General features: G+C 39.0%; 1 protein-coding gene across 15 annotated transcripts in view; it reads right to left on the reverse strand.

Annotated features, from left to right (window-relative positions):
• TCF12 (transcription factor 12) overlaps positions 1–27,585 on the reverse strand; it is a 161,517-nt gene that overhangs the window by 32,616 nt on the left and 101,316 nt on the right. For 7 of the 15 annotated variants that reach the window (XM_053954891.1, XM_053954879.1, XM_053954881.1 and 4 more), the window contains 2 exons: positions 21,928–22,063; positions 18,579–18,631 (listed from right to left, as the gene is read on the reverse strand). In XM_053954891.1, the coding sequence (XP_053810866.1) occupies positions 18,579–18,631; positions 21,928–22,063 (189 nt within the window). The other 8 variants (XM_053954885.1, XM_053954884.1, XM_053954889.1 and 5 more) reach the window with 7 other exon arrangements.

The raw sequence follows: 27,585 nt of genomic DNA on the forward strand, positions 1-27,585 counted from the left end.
TTGTGCTGCGTTACTACAAACAAAATTTAAAAGCAAAGGAGAAATTTTACTAAAATTAACCCAAAGTCTATGGTATGCAAAATACAAAGGTTTTAAATAAGAAAGTTGACAAAAAGGATGAAATTTTATTTTTAAGTAGGGAAGCAATGCATCAGGGCAAGCAGTCTGTTCACTCTGAAAGGCCCACAAGCAGTAGGACCCCTACCCAGCCAAACATACCCCTGTGGCTGCTGGCATGGCTGTGCAGCAGCTCCCCAGTAGGACTCTGTGTCCTACTTAAAGGGTTTTCTCTTCTGCAACAGCTGAGTAAGGCAGTTAAAAATATGATGTGGCTGCTCAAGACGGCCTCTTTTAGCTATTAAACTGATAACACTGACATCCAGGAGGCATCAAACCAGTTTTTCCTGGCTGACATTCCCACTAAGACAAGGAAGGAATACTGTTAAAAGGTCAGCCCGTTTGCAGTCTCCTTGAAGAGGGCTGTCTCCAGCAGGTAGAAGAGGAGCCCATCTTTAATCCCCTCAAAAGCACTGTGCCCAAAGGCACTCCATGCTGACAAGCAAAACACTCTCCCATTATGAATGGGAAATTCCCTTCCGATAAACGCAAGCCAAAACCAGTTTTTTACATGACTTATCAAGTCTTGGACTCGACTTTTTTTGGAGCTGTGCTAATATATACATCAATCCTAACGCTGCAGTGCTCCTGAAGGGTTGATAGCCTCCGCTGAGGCAAGCAGGACAAACGAGTTGCAGAGAATGTCAAGTCAGAGACCCACATCAGTCTCTCCTGCACCCTGAATTGGTTTACATCTCTCTAGCAGGAAAAGAAGGATGACAACTCAGATTTCTTTATCTAGGGTAGTGGGGGGGGGCTGACTTCAGAGCTGAAGAGACATTAGCTGTACAACATCAGATTTTTGATTTGGATTTTTTAAAAATTTGTTTAATGAAAACAAAAGCATCATCCCAGTTCTGAAATCTGCCTTGGTGATTACCACAGGTATTCAACATTACCGTGAAACTTATATGGACCTAATATATCTAAAACATTTCAAATATTGCTCACTGTTGCTTCTGTTTGCTAATATAAGTGCCAATAACTTCAACAGTAATTGAAGATCTAGGTTTACCAAATTTTATGCTACGTATTCCAAGACTTGTTCTATAAATGAATGCATTTAATAAATATAACACTTGGAGTCCTGTTGGCATCCATCCTCTCAGGCAATTTTCCTGTTTCAAATTCTCAAATATTTATCAATGTTTAATATTAATGTTAAAAGCAGATTAAAAAAACAGCAGTGAAGCAACCAAACTTACTTCCGATGAGCTCATGCTATCTCAAGACCAAGGCTCCCATCACACACACTGTTTATGAAATTATGAATTATGTTACTCATTTAAGCATAGTTATTAGCAATTCTTGGAAGTTCAGGAAAATATTTGTCAAGCTGCTTGAGACAGATTTTTTTGAAACCAGTAAAGATGAATAACCTATTCTGGAGCTTGCAAACTCTGCTAAGTAGCCTATCTGCATTCCATCAGCATCAGTCATACAAGTGCGCACTGATGAATGATTTGTACATGTGGCAGAACTTTACAGAGTATTATCTACAGGTTTTGCAGCAAAAGCTAATTTTGCTGAAAGGCAGTCCTAGGAAAAGGAAACTTGTTCTCATGTTTATTGTATTTCTGACAAAATCATATATTAAAACTTCAGGAATGTAGAATATTAACTATAGTTTTCCATACTCCTCTTTACAGCAACACAGAAGCTTCAAAAAAAAACCCAACCAAACCCAAGATCCAGTCTAAATTCTTGTCTAACTGATATTTAAGGAAGATGATAAAATGAAGAGCCCTAGTGTACTAAGTCAGTATCACCACATCCTGAGACATACTTTTGTTTCCAATACCATGTGTAAAGGTTCATGCATTTAAAAAACCCTTCTCACCATCCAAAATGAAAAGACTCCTTTAAGAGAACAGTCCTATCTGCAAATCAAACCATATTTTTTAAGGATGGTATAAAATTCAAACTTCTTAGAGTAGCTAAACTGAATTCCATCTTAAATAAATGTTTATGCAGTTTAGGCATGCTATACATGCCTATTTGGGTATTTTTGAAATGCAGAATCCCACTGTAATGATACATAGCACGAGCACTTCTTAGCTTCTTCCCTAGGGAATGACAATTTTAAAGTCATGTTAAAAAGCGAGAGACAAACTTAGCAAAAATCTCAAATTCAGTATAGAGAAACCTTTTGGCCCGGTTTGTTTTTTTATTATTATTATTATTAGTTTTTCTTTTTATTGTAGTGTGAACTAGAAAGGGGAAGAAAAAGAAGGCAAGGCAGCAAAAAACAACATTAGGAAAAAATATGTGTTTATATAGTGCTTGAAGAGTCTTTTTATATTTTATTTCCTAAGCAAAATCTCTTCACCACAGTCTTCAAATCATGCTGTCACTAAGGGACACATGCAACTATGTCTTCAAAAATTCCTGATTGAATTCAGATTTCCAGGAAACAAAAACCAGACCAGTTGGAACTACTTCGCCTGTTTCTTAACCTGTTCCCCTATTTCAGAAGGCTGCCCGAGCTGTGGCAGGAATCCCCAGCACCAGCAGTGCTCTCAGAAACACGCAGCAGTGGATACAGGCCATCTTTTCCGTTTGTCCCTCTTTTCTCTGAAGCCACTCTCTGGTTGTGCACCTCCAGCACAGACTATAGTATTTCCCCAGACAGACCTTGCTGTGCACGTGCTAATGGGAGCCGAGGCACGGAACAAACGAGGCGTGTTCCTCTTTGGTGCGCGCGTTCTGAGAAATACAGATCTGCCCATACAGCACCTGAGCCCATCCCTGGCTGCTGTCATCTGCCCAAGGAAATGGACATAACCTTCACTTTAAAGCATTAATAAAGCTTGTTGAAGACAAGACACCCTTCTGGCAGGGGACCACTGCTCTGCAGATTGGCAGTTCAACCCAATGGAGTGGAGCAGGGAAAACTCTCTTGGGCTGATGAATTGTAACTCATCATTTTTCAGTGGGATGGGGAGGGGAAAGAGCGAGAAACAGAAAGAAATAAAAATCCAGCTGACCAGTGTTTACTACCTCTCTTTATTCAATGTCCACAGCCGTGTACCCCTAGAGATTTTCCAGATGATCTTATATTTGTCGTGACTCACAAATGTTAGCTTTGACCTTGTGTAAGTTGCTGTGGGCAGCATATGGTACAGAACAGCTTTAATTGTACCTTCCTCCCTGTGTACTAGCTGGCCCAATACTAATAAAAGCAAAATTGAATCTTAGCACCTGGCTGCTCCAAAATTTACAAACCGAAAACATTTTACATGGATGTTAGAAGCCTTAGTACATTATTTACTGCATAACAGGCACAGCAAGGCAGGCTGTTGTGTCATCTGAGCATCACGCAGGATTATGAACGTTCCGCTCTGCCCCAGCGCTCAGAGTGACGGCCGCCAGACCGGCAATTGCTGCGCTAAAAAATCCCCAAACATACCCAGCTCTCCCCACACCTCTGTGTATTTGTTCATCTATACACATGTGTTCATCAGCAACACATTTATAAAAAGCTTCTTACGCTCTCAAAATTCTCAAGGAAAAGAGTATTTTCTCAAAAAAATTCCCAATATAAGCTAGTTCACCAAAAAGCAGATCACAACACACTGCATATATGCAAAATACCTATATCTCCTGACTTTTTTTTGGTCCTTTTTAAATAGGCATTGTAGAAATCTACTGTAAAAGATGCAGGTTCTCCACCTTGGAGAAGGGCTCAATCTCAGCCTATGATGAGAAAAATAAATATTTATTTAATAATGAAATATACTTGTACATAGACTGGTATATTAAATCAACCCATAAAATGCACAAAATAAAACAATAAAGTAAATGTACTCACAAATCTATTCTCATATGAAATAGCAGTAATAGGTGATATAAAATAAAATATAATCTTTTTTCAAAATTATTCATTTTGGTGATAACTGACACATTAACGTATTGTCATCTACATTAAAATAATTCTACAAGACATTTAGAAATAACTAACTTATTTCTATACTTGTAGGTGAACTGAAAACAGTGGAAATCATGCAAGTCTATTTTACTTTTAAACACAAAGATGGTATCAGACTTCTTATCATTTTGGTACTGTTGCACTTCCCAAAATCTAAGTTAAAAGGCCACAGTGATTGACAAAGGTTTGCTTAATTGTTCATTAGTTTAAAAAAAAAAAAATAAAACCGCAAAAAGGCATAATTTACATTTGTGCAATTATCTCTACCTAAATATTTCTGCGGCTTTATTTTTAATGGAGATTAGGTATTTTGATTATTTGGGGGGGCTGAGGTCTGCAGCATGGCTCTTGAGTGAAAAAGAAGATAAAACTTTATTGATAGAAACAATTCTTAAGTATAGTTTTAAATTTTTTCCTAAAAGCTCTATATGAAAATGTTGTAAGCTTTCCTTAAACTGAGAGTATTTTCTATATGTCAACAGGTGAAGGGAAAAAAAAAAAAAAAAAAAAAACAAAAACAAAAAAAAAAAAAAAAAAAAACCCACCAAACCAAAAACCAAAACCAAACAACAACAACAAAAAAAACAGGCTATGTCTAGTGCAGTGCAAGTGCTTTATTTTCTTTATGAAACAGATAAGGTCTTTTTACTTTTTGATTTAAAGGGGATTCTTGAAATACATATTTTTTCCTATAGCATCTATCACACATAACAGTAAAATTTGACTCCTCAGCAAGGGATTTGTATTAAACTACTGCTTTTTACTTTGATGAGTCCTTCCTAAAACAAAGAAATTAAAAAAACGGAACTTCTTCTAACAGTAAAAGCCTCTGATTTATATTTCAGCCTTTAATATATGTGTCAGTCCCCACCGAATCATCTATTGGGCTGCTCATATGCTTGGTTTTAAGCATAATATTAAGCTTTGTTTTGGCTTACAAATTAAAGAAATTGAAAAGAAGAAAACATTTTAAATAAAAAGATTACACATTTTCTACGTGTGATTTCTCACTTATTTTGTGAGTAAATAAATCAGATTTTATATACATTAGCAAGTATCGAGGAATGCCAGCATCCAAAATCTAATACAATGATTTAAATAAAAATCTCCAACTTGAACAATGAGGTTCATGCTAGCAACTACTAATTTATCAAACAATACAAATAAAAGCACTAAGACATCAAAATTAGGGTATATACTGTTCTCTCACTGTAGAAAGGTTCATACAAAGATTTGGCATACACACCAAGAGGCGTGCTTCAAAAACTAACACAAAAACCAATCCCACATCTCCACATAACCTCCTTATGGATATTTAAATTCGTAATTTAGGCAAACTTGCAGTATTCCTAGGAGAAACAGCGGTAAAAGTTACTAAGATTTTTTTTTTAAAAAAAATTAAATAAAACCGTGGGCAACATGATATAGGATGATCATATGATTTGTCATCTATTTACTAAGTTTTCAAGCTCATAAAGGTCACCTCTGACCCATAACAGGCACATGCTATCAATTTTCAAGCCATGCCCTCCTACAGTACCAGCACTTCCATCTACAATATGCCTGGAAATACTTAATAAGATCAAAGCCTTTTTTCCTGCTACAAGAACAAAGAGAAATGTTGTAATAGAGTGATCTGTGCTCTAGAAAGAATAAAATCAAAACTCCATGCAAGTTATATTCCCTTTGCTTCAGGGGTATTGTATAGTTAATTTTACTTAAGTCTTATATATATCTTCACATAAAACTTCAAACAGATTGTTTTAGCCTAGGAGCAGACATGAAAGAAAAATCATTTCATATTTGAAAGACAGCTGGCATTTATACCAAAGGAAATTAAATAGAGACCAAGCGATTTTACTGATTCCTCAACCTCTCCTCCAGTGTCTTTGCTGTTATTCAAGAAGCTCGTGTACAGCGTCTTTTATGAATGTAAAGATTCATAATTTAATTACCATTGAACAAAAATCTTGGCAAAAAAAAAAAAAGTTTACTAATGAAAGCAAAACTCACTCAGGCCCACGGGAGGTGGACCAGCAATAAAGAAACAAAACAAAACAAAACAAGCCACAAAAAAAAGATCAGTATCAGCATCTCCCCTTTTCCTACTTAATACTATTTTTATAACAGAAGAAAGCCAAAACCACATACAGCATAAACAGACTGGAAGAAACTCCGTTGTTAGTTTACCATCGTATGCTAATTTTTACACACAAAAATCAGAACTGGTGCTCTAATTTAAAAACTATAAGTATTTACCACGAAACAGAAATACCTCGCTCAATTTCCACAAAGTTAAATCCACAGAGATTTTTTCCCCCCCCCGCCCCCTCTCTGGAATCCGCATTTCCCCCCCGTCCCGTGTCTGCAGGAACATTTGAGGATTCCGAGCTCCCGCGGTGAGCGCCCGGCGCGGGCAGGGCAGCGCTGGCGGCCGGCCCGGAGCGCGGCGCTGCCGGGGCTCGGGCCGCCGGAGCCGGGGGGCTGCGGAGCGCTGCACTGGGCAGCCCTGCAGCGCTCGAGGAGGGCCCTGCTCAAAAACAAACCCAAAACAACCCCGGCCAAACCTGCAACCCCCAAAGAAAAGGCGCGGGCACGCAGGAACACAAACTTCGGCGGGTCTTGCGCGGCCGCCCGTTTCCCGTCGCACAAAGCACCCCCGCCCCAGCCCGGTCCCCGCACAGCCCGGTCCCCTCAGAGCCCGACCCGCCCTGCGCCCCCGGGCAGCTCCCGCCCCAGCGCAGCCGGGCTGGCGGGGCCCCGGAGCGAACTTGCGCGAGCCTGGCCCGGCGGCCCCGGACAAAGGCGGCCCCTCACCGTCTTGCCGTTGTAGTAGTACATGAGGGAGCTGCTGCCCACGCCGGGCACGGGGTAGGCGCAGTACATGGCGCGGCTGGCGCGGGCCGGGCTCAGCGCGCCGCCTCCCGCTCCCCACGGCATCCACCCGCCGCCGCGCACATGGAGCGCTCAAAGGCGGCTTATGCAAAGCAGGACTGAACCATCTCCGGCCGGCGCGGGGGTTGGGCGCGGGGGGCGCGCCAGCCCCCGCTCCGCGCCCCGGCCCCGGGAGGAGGCGCGCACGGGCCCGCGGGCGCTGAGGGCTCGGCACACGCAGCCCTACGCGCCGGGAGCCGCAGGGAACCCGCACATGGGCACGTCCTGAGCCCTGAGATAATCGTCTGCTTTTTGTTTTAATTAAATTAGAGCACTTGTGGCCGTGCAGACGCTGCTCGATGCAGCTCCAGCCACACGGCCATCTGGCTCTGTCTAAAGTTGCTTCCAACTTTGGCAAACGCTTCCCAAAGGCGCGGGGAGCTGCGGGGAGCGAGTCCCAGGGGAGAGCCCGAGCACCCCGCGCTCCCGGGCCCCTCCAGCAGGGCAGCCTGGGGCAGGGAGTGACCCTGACACAGACAACACCTACACAGGGTGCTTGGGTTAAAAAAAAAAAAAAAAATCATGTCAATATTTTCACTGTATGGAATCATCCAGAATCCATCTTAAGATGGGGTATACAAACTATAAGGAAGGATTCTCTTGGATACACAAGTCCAGGGTCCCTTTATATTGTTTAATACATTTTTTGTATGAGTAAAGCACACGTACGTGCCCATACAAGACAGGGCAGAGAAGGGGAGAGAACCTCAGAAACTTTGTCACATCACAAAATCGTGAATTATTCAACACAGCAAACAGACTGCAACTTCCAGCACAGAGATCCCTCAATATTTGCACACTATCAATGCCTGGGAGGCCTTTTTGCTTTCTTCACTGAGCAGTGGCATTAACTAACATTAACTCTTAATGAGGTGTACATTTTTTTATTTTCTACAAGTGAACACAGCTGGTTATTAACTGAGCTTCTGCTAAGTCAGATACTGACTTCAATCCAGGAAAAAAAAGGTTAACACACAACCACGTTTCTCCACCTCTAGTTGTGTCTACTGCCAATGCTGTGAATTCTCCCTGCCTTCCTCCTGACAAAAGCAGGAAAATATTTCAGGATAAGGAAAAAAAAATGGGTAAAGTTCAAACCAGCCATTTACAGGGAGAGAAAGCAAGTTGCAGAAGTCTGGTTCATTCTGCCAATCACCTCGTGTGTCAGTGAAACTCTCTGAACTAAAAAGATCCACAAGGGTGATAAACTGACTGCAGCTGAATACTACAATCAGATAAAAATCTCTGTGTAATGTCCATTATCTCAGGACATAACTACTGTAGTGTCTATAAATATACAGAATATATACACACTGACAAAAAATATTCCCATCTCAAGCTTCAAATGCTTTTTCAGTGAACTCTTCCAGTCAATTAGACTACTGTGCTCAGAGTATGTTGGCAAATACATCCTGAAGTTTCCATCTGCTGAAGAACACTTGCATTTTTACTGCAAGTCAAACTACGCATCCAGAACTGTTTAACTATGCAGCAAAGCTAATGATATCTGAACCAAACTCCTCTCCAATACAAAAGGCGTAGCAGCAGCAGCTGCAGAAAAGAACATCACTATACTGCAGACTATTAAATTGCCAGGCCTGCAGAGTGACTGGCGGCTTCCTTCTTCCCTAGGGACCACAAAGACCCATTTCAGTCCCCAGAGAGTCCCTAAGAACCTTTGATTTGCAGCTAACAATGCCATTCCTTAAAGCTTCTCACTAATGTTCAGGACTACTACAGATGAGACATGCTAAAAGATCTTCAGATCTTTGCATGTTCTACTTCTTATAGTGCACTAGATTAAGAACACTACTTCAGAATAATGTACAACTTCGAAAAGTTGGAAAAGACTATTTTAGCTTACAGACTTGAAGTAGTAAGAGAACCCTTTAAAAATTATTTTAACACACAAACTTTTGAAACATTAGAAGTACTTCCAGGGTAACTGCAGTCAATTCTTTGAAGTAAAGACTACCACCAACATAGCTGTAATTGCTGCTGCACCTCCATGCACACATGCCCAGTTTTCAAAATAGTTGTATTAGAGATGAAGAGCATGATCAATCCCCCTTCAAATAATAACCATTATCGACCTATATATAAGCAATTGGAAAAATGTTAAAAACTTCAAGCAGTGAAACCTAACTTGACTGTGTAGCATTGGTGGGAGGCTGTGTTCAGCTGCCCAGAGCAATGTAGCAAAAAATACATAGGTAATATTAACTAGTAATGTTTACTAACACTATTAACATTTATCAGTAGAAGTAAATCATTAACCTTGTTCACCAGCACATGGGTAAGACAAAAGCAACAATATGATCAACAAAACTGAGGAAGGCCACTGCAAATGTCTGTTTGTAGACAAACTGGTCCCTCCATAATGAGTCACTAAATGAATTTGCTCCTGGCTTACTTCCCCACAAATCAAAAGGATAACATTTTACCAAAAAGGAAATTATTTGTCCTACACTCAGATACATCATTGGGAATAAAATCTTGAGTGCCCAATGCTTGAAACATATCAATGTATCTGCTCTACATTTACTGTATGAAAACATTGTTTCTCACATTTGGTACATTGACCATACAGGATCAGGCCACAATTCCACCAGCATATCAAACTTTAAACCACATAAGTTTACTTTCGCCAGGATAAAATATGAACCTAAAATGGAAGAATTTGAAAGACTCCTTAAAAAAATGCTATGTTGTTAGCAATAACTCTGTATTTGCAGGAACTGCTACCAGGTAACTATTCCAAAAGCTCCTGAAGTCCAAAGCAAGTTTTTGTTTTGTGGTTGCAATTTTTCTAATCCTCATTTAAGCCAAGCAACAGCTGCTCTGAAATTTGTTTTCTTAAGAGAATCATGTTACAGTGAAATGAATCATAGCTGGATAAGGGGTACTGTACAGCGTACAGTTGTTTACTCCATTTTTCCTTGGTGACAAGTCAAGGGTTAATCTTATGACTCAGCCTGACAAAACAAGTCAGCTGGAGACAGGGCCAATTTTTTAAACTTGATTTCAGACAGACATGCCGTCAGCAGAGGAGCACTGAACTGACATGCACTTTGTAGCCCGAATTGTTTCCACTCATGACCCTGTAGTGTGTGTCAAAAACAATAAACTGCCTGTTCCTAAAGTATGTAAAGAGATTATGAAAGCTGATGCAGAGTGAAATACTGACCTAAAAATAAATGAAGCTACCTGTAAGAGAATACTTTCAAAGATGATTTTAACACTAAGAGATTTTGTGAATGAACCACGTGCTCTGCCTGAAAACAAACTTCTATGTGAAATACATTTTTGTTCCATTTGTCAGAGTCACAAAGCAAATACACCATAAAGCATATGTAATTCATCACTTGAATTTATAAAAAATAAACACAATTTCCACAGATTACTGAATGTTATACCATATGAAAGATAGTTACATAACTGTCTCAACAGATGAGCCATTCTCTAGTCAAACATATTCCACAAAACTGAAATATCAAAATGCTTTAAAAAGGTTAATGCTCTTGATCAGTTTTGTTATTTTAGATGTGTCTGTTCTAACACAAAAAGCACCAAATCTTTTTAAATTATGTGCTACTAGAAGTTAAAGTTCCTCTTTCATCAACAAAAGCACGTGTGATGTGCAAACTCAAGTACCAAGAGTTAGCTTCAGTCTTGTTGAAAAAAACAGTAACATGGTGAGAGCCCAAGCCTGCTTTTGATGGGGAACCCAGATTTTTTGTTCTTACCAACTTCCATTAATGTCTTAGGGGTTAGACTAACCTTCTAGCTTTGGAAATAAGGCAAAGGCAACTGTCCTAGAACTCTCTCCTTTCCACCCCACACTGTCCAAGGCTGGAACTTCTTATCAATTTCAACCACGCTCAACAGAGGAACAGAAGTTTCACAAGTGATAAAGTTCTTATCAGTTCTAAGAAAACTGGAACCTGAACAGGAGAGACAGACTCGAACTGATACAGAACAACCTGTTGCTAGCTAAAATATACATAGTAATTTTGAGCTGTTTGTCCAGCAAAAATTCAGAAAGAAAAAAATCTATACATCTTAGGATTCCCAATATGACTTATTTTAAAGTCAAACATATATGATGATTAACTATAGCAAAGCCAGAGTTAGGACCATTGCTAAGCCATGCATTGAATATGCTGCATAATGTAGCTGTCAGAATGGACAAGATCTCAAGCTGTAAGAAAGAAACCTGGCTGTTTTCAGGGGAAAACACAATGCTTATTACACTGTCCTCTATGTAATTCATCAGCTAAGTAAATGTTAATTTATTTTAAAATCCTGGAAGGATAGCCTTCTGTGTTAACCAGCCACTAAGCATGCTGCTCAGCAGAGATGGAGCAGATGAGCTGTATGGAAGGCAATTTAAAATAACCCAGTAGACTAAATTTTATAGGCAATCCCTCCTGCCAATATCCAAAGGATGATATTTTATGCAAATTAATTTGCTAATCTACACAAGAGCTAAAGTAGTTTGGTGGTTTGCCTTTTCAAAGGGTTTGTCTTTAACTGCACATTTAACATTCATGTTACTATAATCAGGGAAAAAGAAAGACTTTGCAGGGATAGTGAATAGATAGTAAATACTAATTAAATGGATATTAATTGCTATCCACTACTTTTACCTTGCAGTATTGCAAGGTTGAGGGATAGCTTTGGGGATTTTGTTGTTGATTTGGGCTCTTTTTTTCTGCAAAAATCTCCAGTTAGCTCTGGCAGATATGGGTAAAAAAATAACAATTTTTTTTAAATAGGAAACTGCAGCTAGGAGTTTTCTGTTTCAGTAGTCCTCAAAATAATAATTAATTTATTCAGTGTTCAAGTTGAATTTATCCAATTTTATGATATATTTAAGTTATTAAACAAATATTTTCTTGGAATGGGAAGAATGAGGAAAAAAGTGTTGCACATCCCATTCTACAGAATCAATCACAAAATAATTTCTTAGAGGAAGTTTCAAAATCATTCAAATATAACTTTGATAGGATATTGCTCAAGTTCAGAAAGTTCTCTCATTTTCCTGGAAATATAAAGCACTTACAGTTTGAAAGCCCCTATAGGAAGGTCTCAACTACCCACATCGGCATTAAAAAGTAAACAAACATGTTTATTATCCTGAGGCAATAAACTATCCTATCAGAAGCCAGATAATCACCACAAAATGTGCTAAAAACCTATCCGATCTAGAAACCTACGCAGACCTTAAAAGAGTTTTGAAGCCTGAGATGAATCAGCACGGCTGTTACCGAAACTCGCAGCGAAGCGCGGCCCCTCCCCGTCAGCGGCAGCCGCGCGGCGCTGAGTGCGCGCAGCCGCGCGGCGCTGAGTGCGCGCAGCCGCGCGGCGCTGAGTGCGCGCAGCCGCGCGGCGCTGAGTGCGCGCAGCCGCGCGGCGCTGAGTGCGCGCAGCCCCGCGGCGCTGAGTGCGCGCAGCCCCGCGGCGCTGAGTGCGCGCAGCCCCGCGGCGCTGAGTGCGCGCAGCCCCGCGGCGCTGAGTGCGCGCAGCCCCGCGGCGCTGAGTGCGCGCAGCCCCGCGGCGCTGCGGGTCCCGCTGCGGCTCCCTCCAGCCCCGGCCGGGCCGGGCCCTGCGCTGGCGCCCTCGGCCTGCAGGGGGCTGCAGAGGCACGACCCGCGCCCGGCCCGCGCACGCGGCCGAGGCCGTGGCTCGCTGTCAGCGCGGCTCTGGGACGCGGCGAGGTGCTGAGCGCTGGCTGTGCCCCGGCACGGAGCGCCTTGCATCGCTCCCCTCCTCCTGTGCTCCGGCCCGCTGCTCGGCAAAACCGCTCCGCGAATGAGGCCGAGGGCTACCACAAGCCAAACGGGCAATCCTTCTGTCATCCAGCATCAGCAACCCGCCCGGACCTTACAGAAAGGAAGGACTAGCAACTAATCCTAGCTATCAGTGCAAGTGGAATGAAATCCCACAACTCCATCTCCAAGACTGAACAACTTGCTTGCTTTATAAAACCTGATGTCACAAACAACTGTGGCACTAAAATAGGAAGTAATTTAATTCAGGTTTTTTGCTTCATTGTGTAAAGACACATCTACATCTGAAATTTTACTTAAAAATTAATTATGCAGTGCTTTACTTTCAGTACCATTCTTTTGAAAAAGCATTTGTTTTGGTTTTGTATTGGCCATTCCTGACAAATGGCCCGGTCACAGGCAAAGCAACCTGCCCCACTGTGGGGCTGAGCAAGCGAGCGAAGGGCTCACTTCAGCGGCCCACGGAAGTCCAGCAACACAACATTCCTCACGACTTTCCCAGCTCACTTCTAGCATTATAAACATCTTCCCACCAAAGCCACAAGTATTATCAAGTAAAAGATAGTAAGAAATAGTCTTCAGAAAAGCTTCTATCCTTATCTATTGTTATAAAACACCACACCAATTTGTGGTAATGGACACATTCATCTTTGAGGAAAAGCAGAGTTGCAGAAATTCCATGTAAGTTCTCCCTAAATAACATGAGCTGCAACTCAGTATTTTTAAATAACATTTTTTTCTAACTATGCACAAAATTTAAGGTTCTTTTATGCAAATCTACACTCTAATTTAAAAGCATCCAATACACTCATTTTGATATGAAAGTTATCATTTGATATTGAAGTTATGAAAACTTAAAAAATAAAGTACCTCCAGTAAATCCAAACACAGAGAAATTATTTGACATCATTATATATCCATCATGGATGTATGTATACGCAGGATTTTCAGAGAAGATCTCTCAATTAAGCAACCTTACATTAGTTCACCACAGTGAGATGATGGGACAGTTCGTTTGGAAAAATAATCTGATTGCAATTTTTTAAGAAAGCTTTTAAGAGAGGGTTGCTCAAGTAGCTTCATCCTAATTCAGTGAGAACTCAAGCTGAACTCCCGCAGCAGGACTTTGCAATGCCTGGTCGTTTAATGACAGCTAAATGTTCTCATGCAGCAAAGAGCAGGTGGGGTGCTATAATCTGAGGTTACTGCAGTTTTCAGACAGATTTCAAATAAAGGCCATGTTGAAAAAAAACCTACAACAATCTAACCACAAAACCAGACCTTTTTCTTATTAAACATAAAATCTCAAATATTTTTACTTGGTTGGTAACATAATTTAGGGGTTGGATGTTTTATACATTTGCATTCCCTTTGGGAACATAGGTGAACACAGTGTTTAAGCAGTACTTAGCAAGTCCCTAAAAACTTTATTCCATAAATCTAAGCGACCAAAGAACAAGCATAAAGATTGTGTACTAAGGAAGAAATTTTAAGTTCTGTGTGGCATTATCCATAAAGATTTATTTACTCCATTTCATTATTTAAAATTGCTTTCTGAAACACAGCAGTGCGGCAGAGGAGAGGGGTCAGGAGAGTTCCTGCTGGCTTTGAGAGCTCTCGCTATTAAAGACAAGTGACAGTTGAATCTATCACTTGACTATGCAAGGCGGTTCAGAACAGATCTGAACAAACAGATCCTGCTTTTCACATTTGGGCACCGTTTGTGGACAGTGGGAAAAAAGTCTTACCAAAAAATATCTCCCTAGAAAGTCAGTTAAATACAACATCACAGTCAGTTCAACATCACACAAAGTATCTACCCAGGATGCTCCAAAGTTTTGATTCAGAGCCACACACTTCATAAAGTATTCCAATGGTTTGCTTTACACCAGGCTACTTCAATACACATGGAAATTGCTAATACTGAGAGTCCACTCAGAGTGGTGAACATTTTATTATTTCTAATACAATCTAAACTTTAAACTCTCAAAACCACGGTTTCAGATAATCATTCAGAAGATATTCCCCATTCTACCATTTCAAATAATCTCCTTTTACCCTTCAGGAGGGGTAGAGGAAGGAGAAAACACAGAAGGGAGTAACATCTATTATTTTTCTTCTTGTACCATTAGTATCTTTATGTGACATATTTAGAAACATCTCTACAAGCTCAGTCTTAAGAGTGGCAGGAAAGCAGAAAGAAAAGTGTATTAAATGGGAGGTAGTTGTATGCATGCAAACATAGTTTGCTGTATCTTTGCACCATAAATAGTTCTTGCAAGAAATTAGCACCCATGTACTACACACATACCGTAGATGGTGCTATATGAGGAACATCAATAATGAAACTACAAGTTGTCTTACATGTATTGAAAAATACAAGTTTAAATTTAGAAAGAAATCCCTGGTATCAGAAAATACTAATTTGACAATCTCTTATTAAATAAGTGCAATCCAAAGTTTAATATTAACTGAACATCTCATGTACTACGGAAGGCATAATATACTCAAAATACTTATTAGAAACTACACAGAAAACAAGCAGACATTTATGTCTGCATGTCACAGCTCATTTTCTGTAACAAAAATCAACAGATACAATGCATTCCAGTTATTTCTCTGATATGACACTAATTAAATAGCAAAAGAATGATGATAGATATTCACACTATTTTACTGAGAATTATGACCTCATGATAGCCACTGATTATGGTCCTAGTAACAACTGTTAGTTTGAAATATTTCCTGACTCCACATGTAAATAGGAGGTTTCTGCTCACAGTCCATCCATTTTTGGATGATGATCTCCCTGGGCATTTCTGAGCAAGCCTCACTTGTTTGTCTTCTCCCTGTGCAGCCTGAGCAGCTCTCTGGAAACCCTGACACTCTGCTCTGCCTGGCTGAGGAGCTACACTGGTTTCAGGTCACATGATGCTATTCCTCTGGCTTAGTTAACTCCTACAATCAGAAGAATTCTCAGAAATACAACAAACAATACAACAATCTCTGAAGGCAATATAACTCACTGAACAGTATTTTCCCCCCTATAACATAAACAGCATAGCAATCTTGCTGCTCACTCAAACCTGGCTTTAAAAAAAAGATGGTTTTTAATTTCTATCCTCCTCAGAGTGCTTTAAATTTAGTAGTTGTAGTTTAACATAAATGCTGGCATGTCAACATTCAAAATGTTTTGGGCAGTGAGTCACCACTTAACAAGTTACAACACAAAAACTTAAAAATGCATTTGCCTGGAACATTTAATTTTTACAGTAAGAGGACAAATTCAGATTGAGTTGCATTCCAGAAAAAAGCCAAGCAATTCACCAGCACTTTTCTCTGTAACTGTTTTTACTTTAGGCCCTGATAAGAACACATTAAAAAAAAAAAATAAACCTCTAAACAAATGATTTCAGAAAATACCATACAAAACCAAGGGAAAAAGAAACAAACTAGAGGAAGAGTTGTTTGGGTTTTTTTTAATCATTATTACTTAAAAGACTGTTATTAAATTACAGTTATCTAGGAAATTAAATTAGTGCTGAATATCCGTTGACATGGCAGCCTTATACTAACAAAAACATTGCAGAAACCAGTATTTTAGAAACTGAAAAATTAAAAAATACAGATTTGTATAACAAAATCATCTTTCCTCTGAATTTTCATATTATAATTAAACTTCTCTGCACTACAGCAACTTTTTCCCACAATATATTCTGACTTCTTAGGATGATATATTTAAAATAAAGACTACACTTACATAGTGATCTACTCAATTTAAATTTCTCATGATGCTCAGTGAAATTTAGTTTTGTATAATCTTCCACATACGCAGTATGTCTTTTTTTTTTTTTTTGTCACATGTCATTTTACTTCAAGGATCTATTCAGCAGTGAAAGCATTGAAATACAGAGAAACAGTGCTTAAAACCTGCAGCATCACAATCATTGATTATTCACAGTAACTGCACTTAATTGCACACATTGGTACAATGTTAATACAAATAAAATCTATCAGCATTTCATTGTTTCCACTCTTACAGAAGAAGAATTAAATGAAAACCATTTGAAAAATACTGCTTGTTAAAATTAAACTCTGGTAAGACAAATGAGAGAAATCTTTCCTTCTCCAAAATGATCTCTTTACCTGGCTGATGCTACTAAATATTAAACATGTAGCATAAGCTTTATTACTGCCTAGAATTACTGTAATAAATTTCATGAAAATTGCACTGCTATGTGTTTTAGCTTCTCTGACATTTTAAATATATTTTTGTTAATCTAGCAGAAATCATCTGCTAGACTGTAAAGCCACCCTACATAACACGCAACTGTTAAAATGTAAATTGCCAAACTATTTTTAGCTGCTGCTGAAGGGGGGAAAAAATGGAGGGGGGAAAAGAAGAATATTCCTGGCCTCGGGAATAATGATTTGAGGCATTGTGTTCATTTTGTTTATCAAGCAGCTATTCAGCCTCTAGTGGGGCCCAAGTGCTTATGCAAGCAAAAGCTTTTAAGAGTGCCTGCAGCTGCAATCCTGGCTTCCAGGTAGGCTGCAGGTTCAGAGCACAGCTGCCCCAGGCTATCCACACTATCTCAGCTCCATCTGGAAGTACTGTCAAAATAGGATTTCAGATCCCGGGCTCTGTCTGTATGGTCGTGAGCAGGGGGAGGAAGAAGGGAAAGAGAGGGAGGAGAGAACCGGGGAGATGCGAGGACGAGAAGACACCATCCGTAGTTCAGCCTCAATACGGAATGAAAAGCTCAGCCCCATTTTGCTCCCGCTGTATTACTGTTCCTGTGCAGTGTGTTCTATTCAGCCTATCCGGCTTTGAGTTATGACTCATCCAAGTGCACCTGCGCCCATGTGTTAAGTACTGCCAAATAAAAGCCCAACATCCATTTACACAACAAAGAGATGTATCCCGCAAGGCTGCGGAGCTTCCCCCTCCCCTCCTGTTTGTTCTGAGCAGGGGAAAATAATTCTGTCCTTCACTTCACTGGGGATTTTTCACTTCACGTGGATTTTTAAATGCAGATTCATTTATAAACAATTTTCTTCCTTTTAAGAATAAAGCATATTTAATACCACAAAACACCCCTATAGCATTAGATTATCACAGCCATTAATGATTTTTCCACCAAAACCCTTCCAACCTTTTTTATCAAAGCCCTTTATTCTCGAAGGATAAATTTTCAAGCAAAGAGGGATCAACAAACTAGTTGCTTGAAAGCTTTCCTGATGCTAGGCTGAAGTTAGGAAAGGCTTAATGAAGGCTTTAAAATCCACCAGGACTTCACAATGAACATCTGACTCGGTGATTTATGCATATTAATAACCTCAGTCCTACTGAGGCAAGCTGAGCTGTACATGTCCTCCGAATCTTAATGTCTTCAGCTCCACTGGGATTATTACAAATGTAAATTTCTAAGATTCTCAGCTATTAATCTCTGTCTGTCCTCCTGTTCAGCAACATAATGACTAATTAAACATCAAAAGACCTGTACAGGAGATCTTCTTTGACAGCTCCTGGCCCAGCTCTCTTCCCAAGAGAGGAATTCAAATGACAGGGACAAGTGGGTAGGAGCATATGAGCGAGCTACAAATCACTGCTATGAAATCTAAAAATTCCACATCAAATGTGTATTTAGTCCTGCAGAACCACTCCCAATTACCTAGCCTAGCTGTTCATGTCCAGCAGACAACCCTCCTAGTGCTCAAGTTAAGTAATTTATATGTATGGCAGGTAAAGAGAATACAATTTGAGCCCAATTTTTATCACTACAAGTAAAAAATGTGCTACTTACAGAAGAAGGCAAACCAGGGGGCACCTTTCTTACTTTCTTTGTCTGTAGAGGATCTGTACACAGAAAAATAGCATTTCATCAAGTATTACATTACAGGTGGAAAAGAACAAATAGCTACACTGCTCAGTTTTTTCCTTCCATGATGAATGTCTTATTTTCCAATTTCATGCATTTTTTTTATTCCCTGGCAAAGAGATTTGTCTTTCACATCAATATAAAAATGTACCATAACCATGTTCTCTTCTAAAATACAGCTTTGCTAAATAGTTACTTTCAGTTCTTTTCCTAAGGAAAACAGTTATTCCTAAGAACAGTTACTCTGAAAGGTATACTTATGACCTTATACACTTGCTAAGAAACAAAGTATGGTTTTGAGATATATAAGGAGGAAAATGGGACTTATTAGCAAGAGAAATGCTTTCTTTTCTGCACATCACAGTAAAGACAGAACTATGCAAAAGGAATTTGACATGATTTATACTCTAAGAATACTAACCTGATGTACATTTTATAGAGTCTACCAAGGTTGTAAATAAACAGCAAATTTAATGACCTAATTACTTTCCTTGAGTAATAAAGTCAATACATCTCAAATTTGCATGTAATAGTAAAGATGGAGGTATGATACCTGCTTCTTTTTTTTCCCAGTAGGTATTGTATTATAACAGAAGTACCCAGCAATTTCACTACCTAAACCAAGAGTCTGAACTTGTTTATTCAGATGCTAATAGAATTAATCTGAAAACTCTGCATGCAAATTACAGATCAACTGATATTTTGAAGATGAGTATCTGGAGAGATTACCAGTTCAACAGTTAACCAATAAAGTCTTTAATTAAAACAAAATTCTTATTTTTCTGTTTTCATTCAGAACATTTATGATGATACGACAAGATAAAGGTGAGATAAGGTGAAATATCTGCTGGATATCTTTATTCTCATATCCCATAGGGCATGCTCACAAAGAAAAGAAAAGGACTTTTGGAAAAGGTATTTACATTGGATTCAGAATGTCACCTGGAAGAGAACACTGCTTGGTTTCAATGCAATTTAATATGAAATTTAACAAGAGCTTGTTATAATCCTGGTTAGACAGCTCCTTCTCGGAGATAAAATGGGCAAAATTTGACTTTGTTAGAAATTCTCAGCAGATTTGTAGCACTAAACAGGTCCATTAAAAATAAAATTAAAACTCAAGACATACTTTCTCAAGCTATTGGAAAATACTTGAGATAAAAGTGTACTTCTTCCTCCTGACCTTCCTGGAAAAACATTTCCATGAATTTGTAACCACCACCTGCCATATCCCAGGCTACAAGCCTTGGATTCAACCATGACAGAAAGAGGAATATCACCAGTTTGAACACATTTATACCCACTGAGCTTCTCTTTCAAAGAAAAAGCTAAATATACTCTGAAAACTCCATACTGCACTTCCATTTGTTTCATTTAATAATACCAGGAACTTCCCAAACTCAATACAGTTTGCACAGCAATCTCGTTCAGGACCATCTCAGTGACTGCTGCACACAGTGACCTTCCTGCACCTCTGGAGCACCCTGTGCCCAGCTCCAACACCCCCCTGCGACTCAAAGCCAGAGCAGGTTACTGCTGTAAGCAGCTTCTCATTAAAACCCATTCAGTGTGGCTAAAACACCATCAACATCAGCTTAAAACACAATTCTTTTCTCTGGAAGTTCAACCACCCTTTCAAGCCGTAAAGGATTCAGCTGAACTTTTTGTAAGAGTGTTCCTTTTCTGAAACAGGTGTGAGGAACTGCTGCATTTGTTCTGGTATTCTGAGCAACAGGAATACTTACAACTATCTTCATAAAGACAGCCAACCCCAGGTTAAATGGCAGTTGGTTTGACAACAAGTATAAAGGTTGTACAAATATGGTAATTAAAAACACATATAAAAATACATACATCAGGAGAAGAGAAAATGGCCTTAAGTAGCACCAAGAGAGATTTGTTTGATGTCAGGAAAAAATTCTCCACTGAAAGGACTGTCAGATTCTCACTGAAAGGACTGGAACAGACTGCCCAGGAAGTGGTGGACACCATCCCTGATGGAAGTTAAAAGATGTGTAGATGTGGCACCTGGGGACATGGGTTAGTGGTGGACTGGGCAGTGCCAGGGTAAGGTTGGACTCGATGGTCTTAGAGGGCTTTTTCAAATGAAATTATCCCATTATATATAAGATTAAGTTCTAAAGTAATATTTTTTATTTAAAAATTTTTGAAAACAATTTCAAACATTTTCAGACTATTTTAGTGCAAGAAGTTTTCAGTTATAGTTAATATTAGAGTTACTTCACAAAGCAATTTGCATTTGAAAATTTTATTTTGGGTAAAGTATGATTGGAGTTACATGGTTCCAACAAACAAGAGTTTACTATGGAATAGAAGTGCTATACATAATGAGGGGCATTAAAGACTCAACCATATGATTAGAGAAATTCTAATGACCTATCATACTAATACTGAAATATATGGTATAATTAGAATATAAGGTTATATAACTAGAATATAATGGTAAACTAGAATATAAGGTTACAGTCTCTCTTTTTATACCAAAAAGATTTTCTTTAATTTGCACATCCAATTATTCACAATACTCTTGTAGCAGATACTACAGAACAGCTGGCTCATTCTTGATTCTCTGATTCATCAGAATTAGAAAGCTATAAAATATTACCACTGTCTGTGACCAAGTTTGAAAATTCCATTCACCTCCAGCTATCCTCAGATTAAAATACTAATACTGTCACAGGATTATAACAATTTTTAAGCAAGTTCCTGCCTGCATATTTTGCAAGGTAGTTTAATTTTAGGATAAACTACTAGCCTCCAATTGCTAAGATCTTTAAAGGCATGTTGAACCAATTACAATGAACTATATATTGCCCTGAATAAAGTTACTTTTAGCATATAAAAGGATAATTGTTTCCCCTTTGTGTCCTTCCCCTACTAAATAATGGTAATGACCTCAAGGTCAGGCATTTCCAGGAGTTAATGATGGCACGGGTTAAGGGCACTCAGCTGGTCATCAGCTCCTATCCATCTGTCATTATTGCTTTTGCAATTAAGGGTTTTATTAGAGTTTCTTGTTTGTTTTGTAAGCCAGACTGACCAGCGTTGAATCGAAGTTAGCATCTCAAAGAAAATGTTAATAATTCCAGTTTTTCTCCTATATAGCAGTTTGGTGTGATTTCAATTGCTCAGCACAGAGCAATCTCCTGTATATTAAATGAACTGTCAAAACAAAAAAAAAAAAAAAAAAAAAAAAAAAAACTCTGCAGAGAAGCATCATGAACAAAAGTTTAAAACGGTCTGTACTGCTTACCAAGAGCTGATGAGTCATGAAGTGGCCGTCGGCGCTGATTTGTGCCAGAAAATGGGTAGTAGGGTGTTCCAGGCTTTGCAGAGGATGACAGCTGACCTGGACTGCCGAGCCCCATATCAGACCGAAGCAGACTAGACTACAAAAGTATACAGAGAAAAGTCAAATTAAGCTCTATAATAATGCAGCTGTTAATAGGCCAGGCTGAAAAACTATTAACCACACTTACTGCTCTCGGCATTTATAGGAATTTACTGGGATTTAGTGAAGGTTCTAGAGTACAAAAAAAAAGCAGACTTTTCAAAATCAATGTTCGGAGAATGTTCTATGGCATAACTCAGAAAGGCAGTGCAAGTTTAGCTGGGAGCCTACAGAAAGCCATAACCATTTCAGCTGGAAACATCTGAAATAATCAATTCATATTTAAATTTTAAACAAAAATCATAATCTTTTGTTTAGTTTGCAAAATAACACCTCTTCTATTACACAATATAAACATAATTGATAAAAACTGCTAAGAGTTTATAGCGTGACATTAAGTTTTAGCACATACTTAGAAATCAAGACTTAGATTACATTCATAAAAATGTGGAATAAAATTGTCCAAAAAAAAAAAAAATCAAATGCAGACAGGAGATAACAGAGTAGATTAATGAACAGAACATGAAAAACTGACATTTTAAATGCTTCAAAATAACAAGGTAGCTGAACCCTACCCTTTTTGTTCCCTTTTCATGCAGTAAAAACAAAAACATTCTAAACACTTAACAAGTGCATTGTATATTGTCTGACCTCACATTATTTGTATTCCCTCTGTAAAACTGAAATGAATGTTGGTGATTTAGAACAACATCGTTTTTCCAGAGGTGATGCTATGCTTAGCTTTGTGTTAGTCTGAAAATCCTGACATGGAGTGAAACCCACAGAACTGTCTGTACAGAAAATGTTCTTGTACCAGGTGGTAAAAATTCACTGTGTTCCACTTCTGGCTGGTGCATACAGCTTTCCTCATGGAGCAGCATCCACTCTACATTGCACACAGCTAAACACACACTGCTCTTAATGCCTGCCGGTGTTTTAAGGTCACGTGGAAGCAGCAGCCTCAGAAGAAATTTGATTTCTTCAGCTGTGGTCAGTACATGGTGCAGCCTTCCCAGCACAAGGGGGTAAAGCACAGCTGGCAGGACAATGGGGATGTTTTGCTTAGACTCACCTGCACTGACATTTCATTATCAGGTGATGCTAAGACAGAAACTGCTAACTGGAGTAACTTTTATACCAAAACCTCACCTAATTCCTCCTTCAGCCTCGCTGCTCCCAAGCCAACATTCCTTGTCCCATGCTGCTGCTCTCCAGGAGGAGCCCTCGTGCCCACGTGGGTTCCAGGGGTTTCACCAAACCCGCTCGTGGGCTGGATTATGGCAGGAGCTGCTCCAGTGCTGCTGCCTGCTTGGGCTACAGCAGCCAGCTGGCACAGCTGCAGAGGCCACTCACTGCTCCTGCCTCTCCTCACCTTCCCTTCTGAGACCCAAATACCCCATTCATAAATAAAGGTATTTCTGGATTATACTGGATCATCGAAACTCATTTGTCTGGTGTGAGGAGATGTGAAAGGCGAGGGTCACCCCTACAGCTCGCAGTAAGGTACTAAATGCCTTCTACCTTGCAGTGCACCGGGATTAGCAGAAAATTAAGACTTCAGATAGAGTTACAGAATATATATAAAATAAGCCTTTTTTTTTTCATTGAAATTTCTCTCTTTTCTTGTTTCATGACTAATTTAAGCATGAAAATCTTATACTCTAATTGAATAGAGTGGGATGTGAAAGAATCGCCACATCACAAACTAAAGGAAGGCCCAAAAGTGTTGGGTATTTTACACAAAAGTGTGAAGACTGAAATTTATTAAAAATGTTACTGCATAGAAATAGTTTCCTCTCAGCTTATCTTCTTCACTGTTATTCTTACAACAGCCTTTGAAACAGAATTCTTAATCTGAAACTCATATTAAAATGAGATACTCTGATAGGGTGACAAAAGTGTATGGCAAATACATGCAGGGGGAAATCTGCTGGTGGGCTGTTCCAAGGTCTTCTAATTTTTGCTTTGGTCAAATAGTTAATATTTTATTGTTTTTTAGAAAACATTATGAATATCAGAATATCTGGCTTACTCAGTATAAATCTGAATTTAGCAAAGATACTATTCTAAACATTTACTACAGTTTTAGAGGTGAACACTGTGCAGGAAACCTGGGCAACGTTTTGTGAAAAGCAGCTCCTCCAAACCAACACTAGCCAGAAGAAGAAATGAAACCAGTTCTCACTTAGGCCAACACTTGACCTTCTTGACCAAGAATACCCAGGACTGAAGGAAAATTTCTTTACATAGCCTGTGGGGAAGGGAAGAATATTGTGATAGTTGTCATTTCAAGTAGCTGAGGCAAGGTCCTCCGCCCAGACCGCAGAAGCGCTGAGGCTGGCAGGGACCTCTGGAGGTCAGCGAGTGCAGCCCTGCTGGCTCAGAGCAGCTGTCAAACACAATCAGGAACCACGGCCCATTCACATTAAAGACAGCCCTCCCTGCTACCCCAGCATCTCCCCTGACCACTGGAGGGATTTTGGAAATGCAATGGGACCATACAGATGCTTCCAAAACAAAAAAAGGGGTGGGGGGGTTCCTAGTTCCTCTGTTCCCCTACTCATTAGATGGGGAAAGATTTAAAAAAAAAAAAATCAAACCAACCAGTAAAAAAATAACCTCTGAAATTAATTTCTACAATGTCATTCCAAAAGGTATGAGTCTGTGTCTTTTCCAGACTTAACCTCCAACCTTTACTTCATGACATTTGCCACTCTTGCTCTTGTCCTAAATATTCCAGTGTTTGACATTTTCACCAGACCCTGAATTTCAAAGCAGCCTGATTTCTACAATAACATAAAGTTAGTGTGTAAGCACTATAAGTAGATACTCAAGCTATAGTAAATCTCAAGCTGTGCAACACACTCTGAAGAAGTTTTCTGATCTTTACTGTGTTTGGGTAAGCATTTTTTTATTTATAAAAAAGGAATAAAAAACCAAAGCAACACAAAACCACAACCCTCTTCTACCATTGGCCCAATCAAATGAAACATCTGTTCAGAATTTTATATTTGTTCCTCAGTCTTCCTAAAGAAAATAAAAATAGATGTCATTAGTTCAGCTCATTGATTTTTCTGCCTGTTTGAACCAATTGAGAAAAAATATTGATTAGGACTGATCCTTTCCTAAGGGCATCTGATAAAGAAAGGAATACAAAAATACCACTGAGGATAGCAAAAAAGCTTTGTATTATCAGCATCAAGCTTCTCCTGACGAAGTGCCCGAGGTCCCTGTGCAGAGGCAGATCACTTACACACGTGGTGAGGGGCACTCTCCACAGAGAACCTGCACCCTCACTCTGAACCTCATCTGCCAAGCATGCATCCAATTACCAAAGAATAATCAATGACTGGTTATTCTCCTGAATGCTTGTCCAAGTCCCTGTCTGTATAACCATTGTAAATAAACAGGCATTGCTCCTAAAAATTTGTCTCTTTGGATTTTATAATGCATATATCCAGTGTCAAGATATCCAAAAAGTTATTTAAAGCAATGTTTTCCATAAGGAATAAGTGTTCCATAATTAAAAAAAAAAAAAAAAAAAAAAAAAAGGCCTTTGTTACAATCAACTAAGAACATGACTGCTTTACTTTTGAAATTTATCCCTTTCAGAGAAACCAAGAAACAGTTTTGACAGCCTCAGGGGAAATGGCATGGCCTGACCCAAATAGGAAAGGCTTTCACAAGGGCCACTATCTCAAAAAATGCTTTAAAGGGGTCACTTTCCTAAAGAGTATTCTCATAAAAATGAAATGCAGGGGAGGTGTTTATTCAAGCACTGCAAGGATGAGGTGGGGGGAAAAGAATCATATCTACATATTGGGGGTGGATTCATGCACCTTTGTCAAAGGAAACAAGTAACTTTGCATTGCAGCTGCATTTTCATGCAGGCAAAGTTCACTTCCATTCAAACTAACAAGCCAATCAACCATATGCTTATATTAAAATTATATGTCTTAGATAAAAAGAAGTTCCTCAGTCAACTTATTTTAAAATGTTTTTAATTGATTCTTTCAAATAATTTAAGCATAAAAGTAAAAAATAGTTTGACTAATTCCTAAGTTTTCTTCTCTCCAGCCCAGCTCTATGACTCTTTAGATACAATTTGATGCCAAAACACTGCTCTGCCTTCAATGAACTTCTGGGACACCAGCCAGCAGAATTCTAATACATTGGTAAACATTTCTTTGATTTTACTTTGATATTTAAAAAAAAAAAGTGGACAAGTAAAGGCCACAGATGTCCTAACATAATATTCCTTGCAGCTCTGTAATGCTTAGGCTCTATGCACAAACAGTTTTAACAAACACACTCCATACACTACCTATATACAGTTTTACCTATTCAAAAATTTATTTGCCACAAGCAGGTAGCCTTGTCCTTCTTGGTCTAAATCTTGTTCACATTCCTTCTTAAATGCAAACATTGGCAAACACCTTTAAGAATTCAAATTTTCCCAGCATAGCCATAGCCAAACGATGCGATAGTTTCATCCAAATACAACTGTGTGCCTTTACATTATTCATTATTTTCTATCAAAAGAATAATATGGTTGAGAATAAAAGCATTAGCCCATTATATGCAACTGATTATGACAGGCCTATTATGCTGGCATAATAAGGCAGTCTGCTTTGGCAGTGAAATGAGAGCTGCAACTCACCAACTGCAAACTTAGATCTTGAAAACCTCCCCAACAGTCAACTAGATTCAACTAGATTTTATTTTTCCAATTTTTTGCATTAGCTTCCTTTTCATAAAATTTATGCTTTCAATCCCAGCAGTCAGGCTGTACCTATTTAAAACAGGAAAACTGTCTAGAAGTTAAAAAAAAGTACTTGAGTATTTCGTTAAAAATTGGGCGCTTGAGTACTTTACTTTTACAAAATAATGTAATGCAACACCATTCATCTCAATCAAATCCCTCCATTATCCCGCCACAGTCGCTGACAAACTCACTTGGCATCTCTCTATTTCTCAGAATTACACAGAGCAGATGGCAAGTGCATTCCTTGCCTTACTGTAAACTTGAAATGTTGCCCTGGGTAGAGCACAAGTTTCATGTGCATGTCCTTTTTACTCAGTGAGCTATTTGGATGACTTACAGCATAGATATAATGTGTCTCAGAATTGCATGTCTTGCCTCATAGATAAACCTGACAATTTGCATAAGCTGGCTTAAAAGAACATAACAAACCAGAAAAGTCAAACTCTGGTAAACTAGCAAAATCCCCCAGCAAACGTGTATATTTTGTTATGGTGTTTCCAAAGGAAAACCCAGCACAACACTAAAACTTTAACTAAAAACTGCTCTGAAATCCTAGTCCAGTAGAGAGGTTAGAACTGCAAAAAGACTTGAGTTCCACATCATGCAGTTCAAGCCAAAAATATAACTAAGATATAAAGGGTTGAATTTCACTTTACTCAAGTCTCCAGTCTTTGGAAACTGTAATGAATATGCACTCCAAAATAGGAGCTGAATTTGGAAAAAACATTGACATATGATGTAAATTCATTTTAAAT

This window comes from Vidua chalybeata, chromosome 13, assembly GCF_026979565.1.
Source record: "Vidua chalybeata isolate OUT-0048 chromosome 13, bVidCha1 merged haplotype, whole genome shotgun sequence".
In the NCBI taxonomy this organism is placed as follows: Eukaryota; Metazoa; Chordata; class Aves; order Passeriformes; family Viduidae; genus Vidua; species Vidua chalybeata.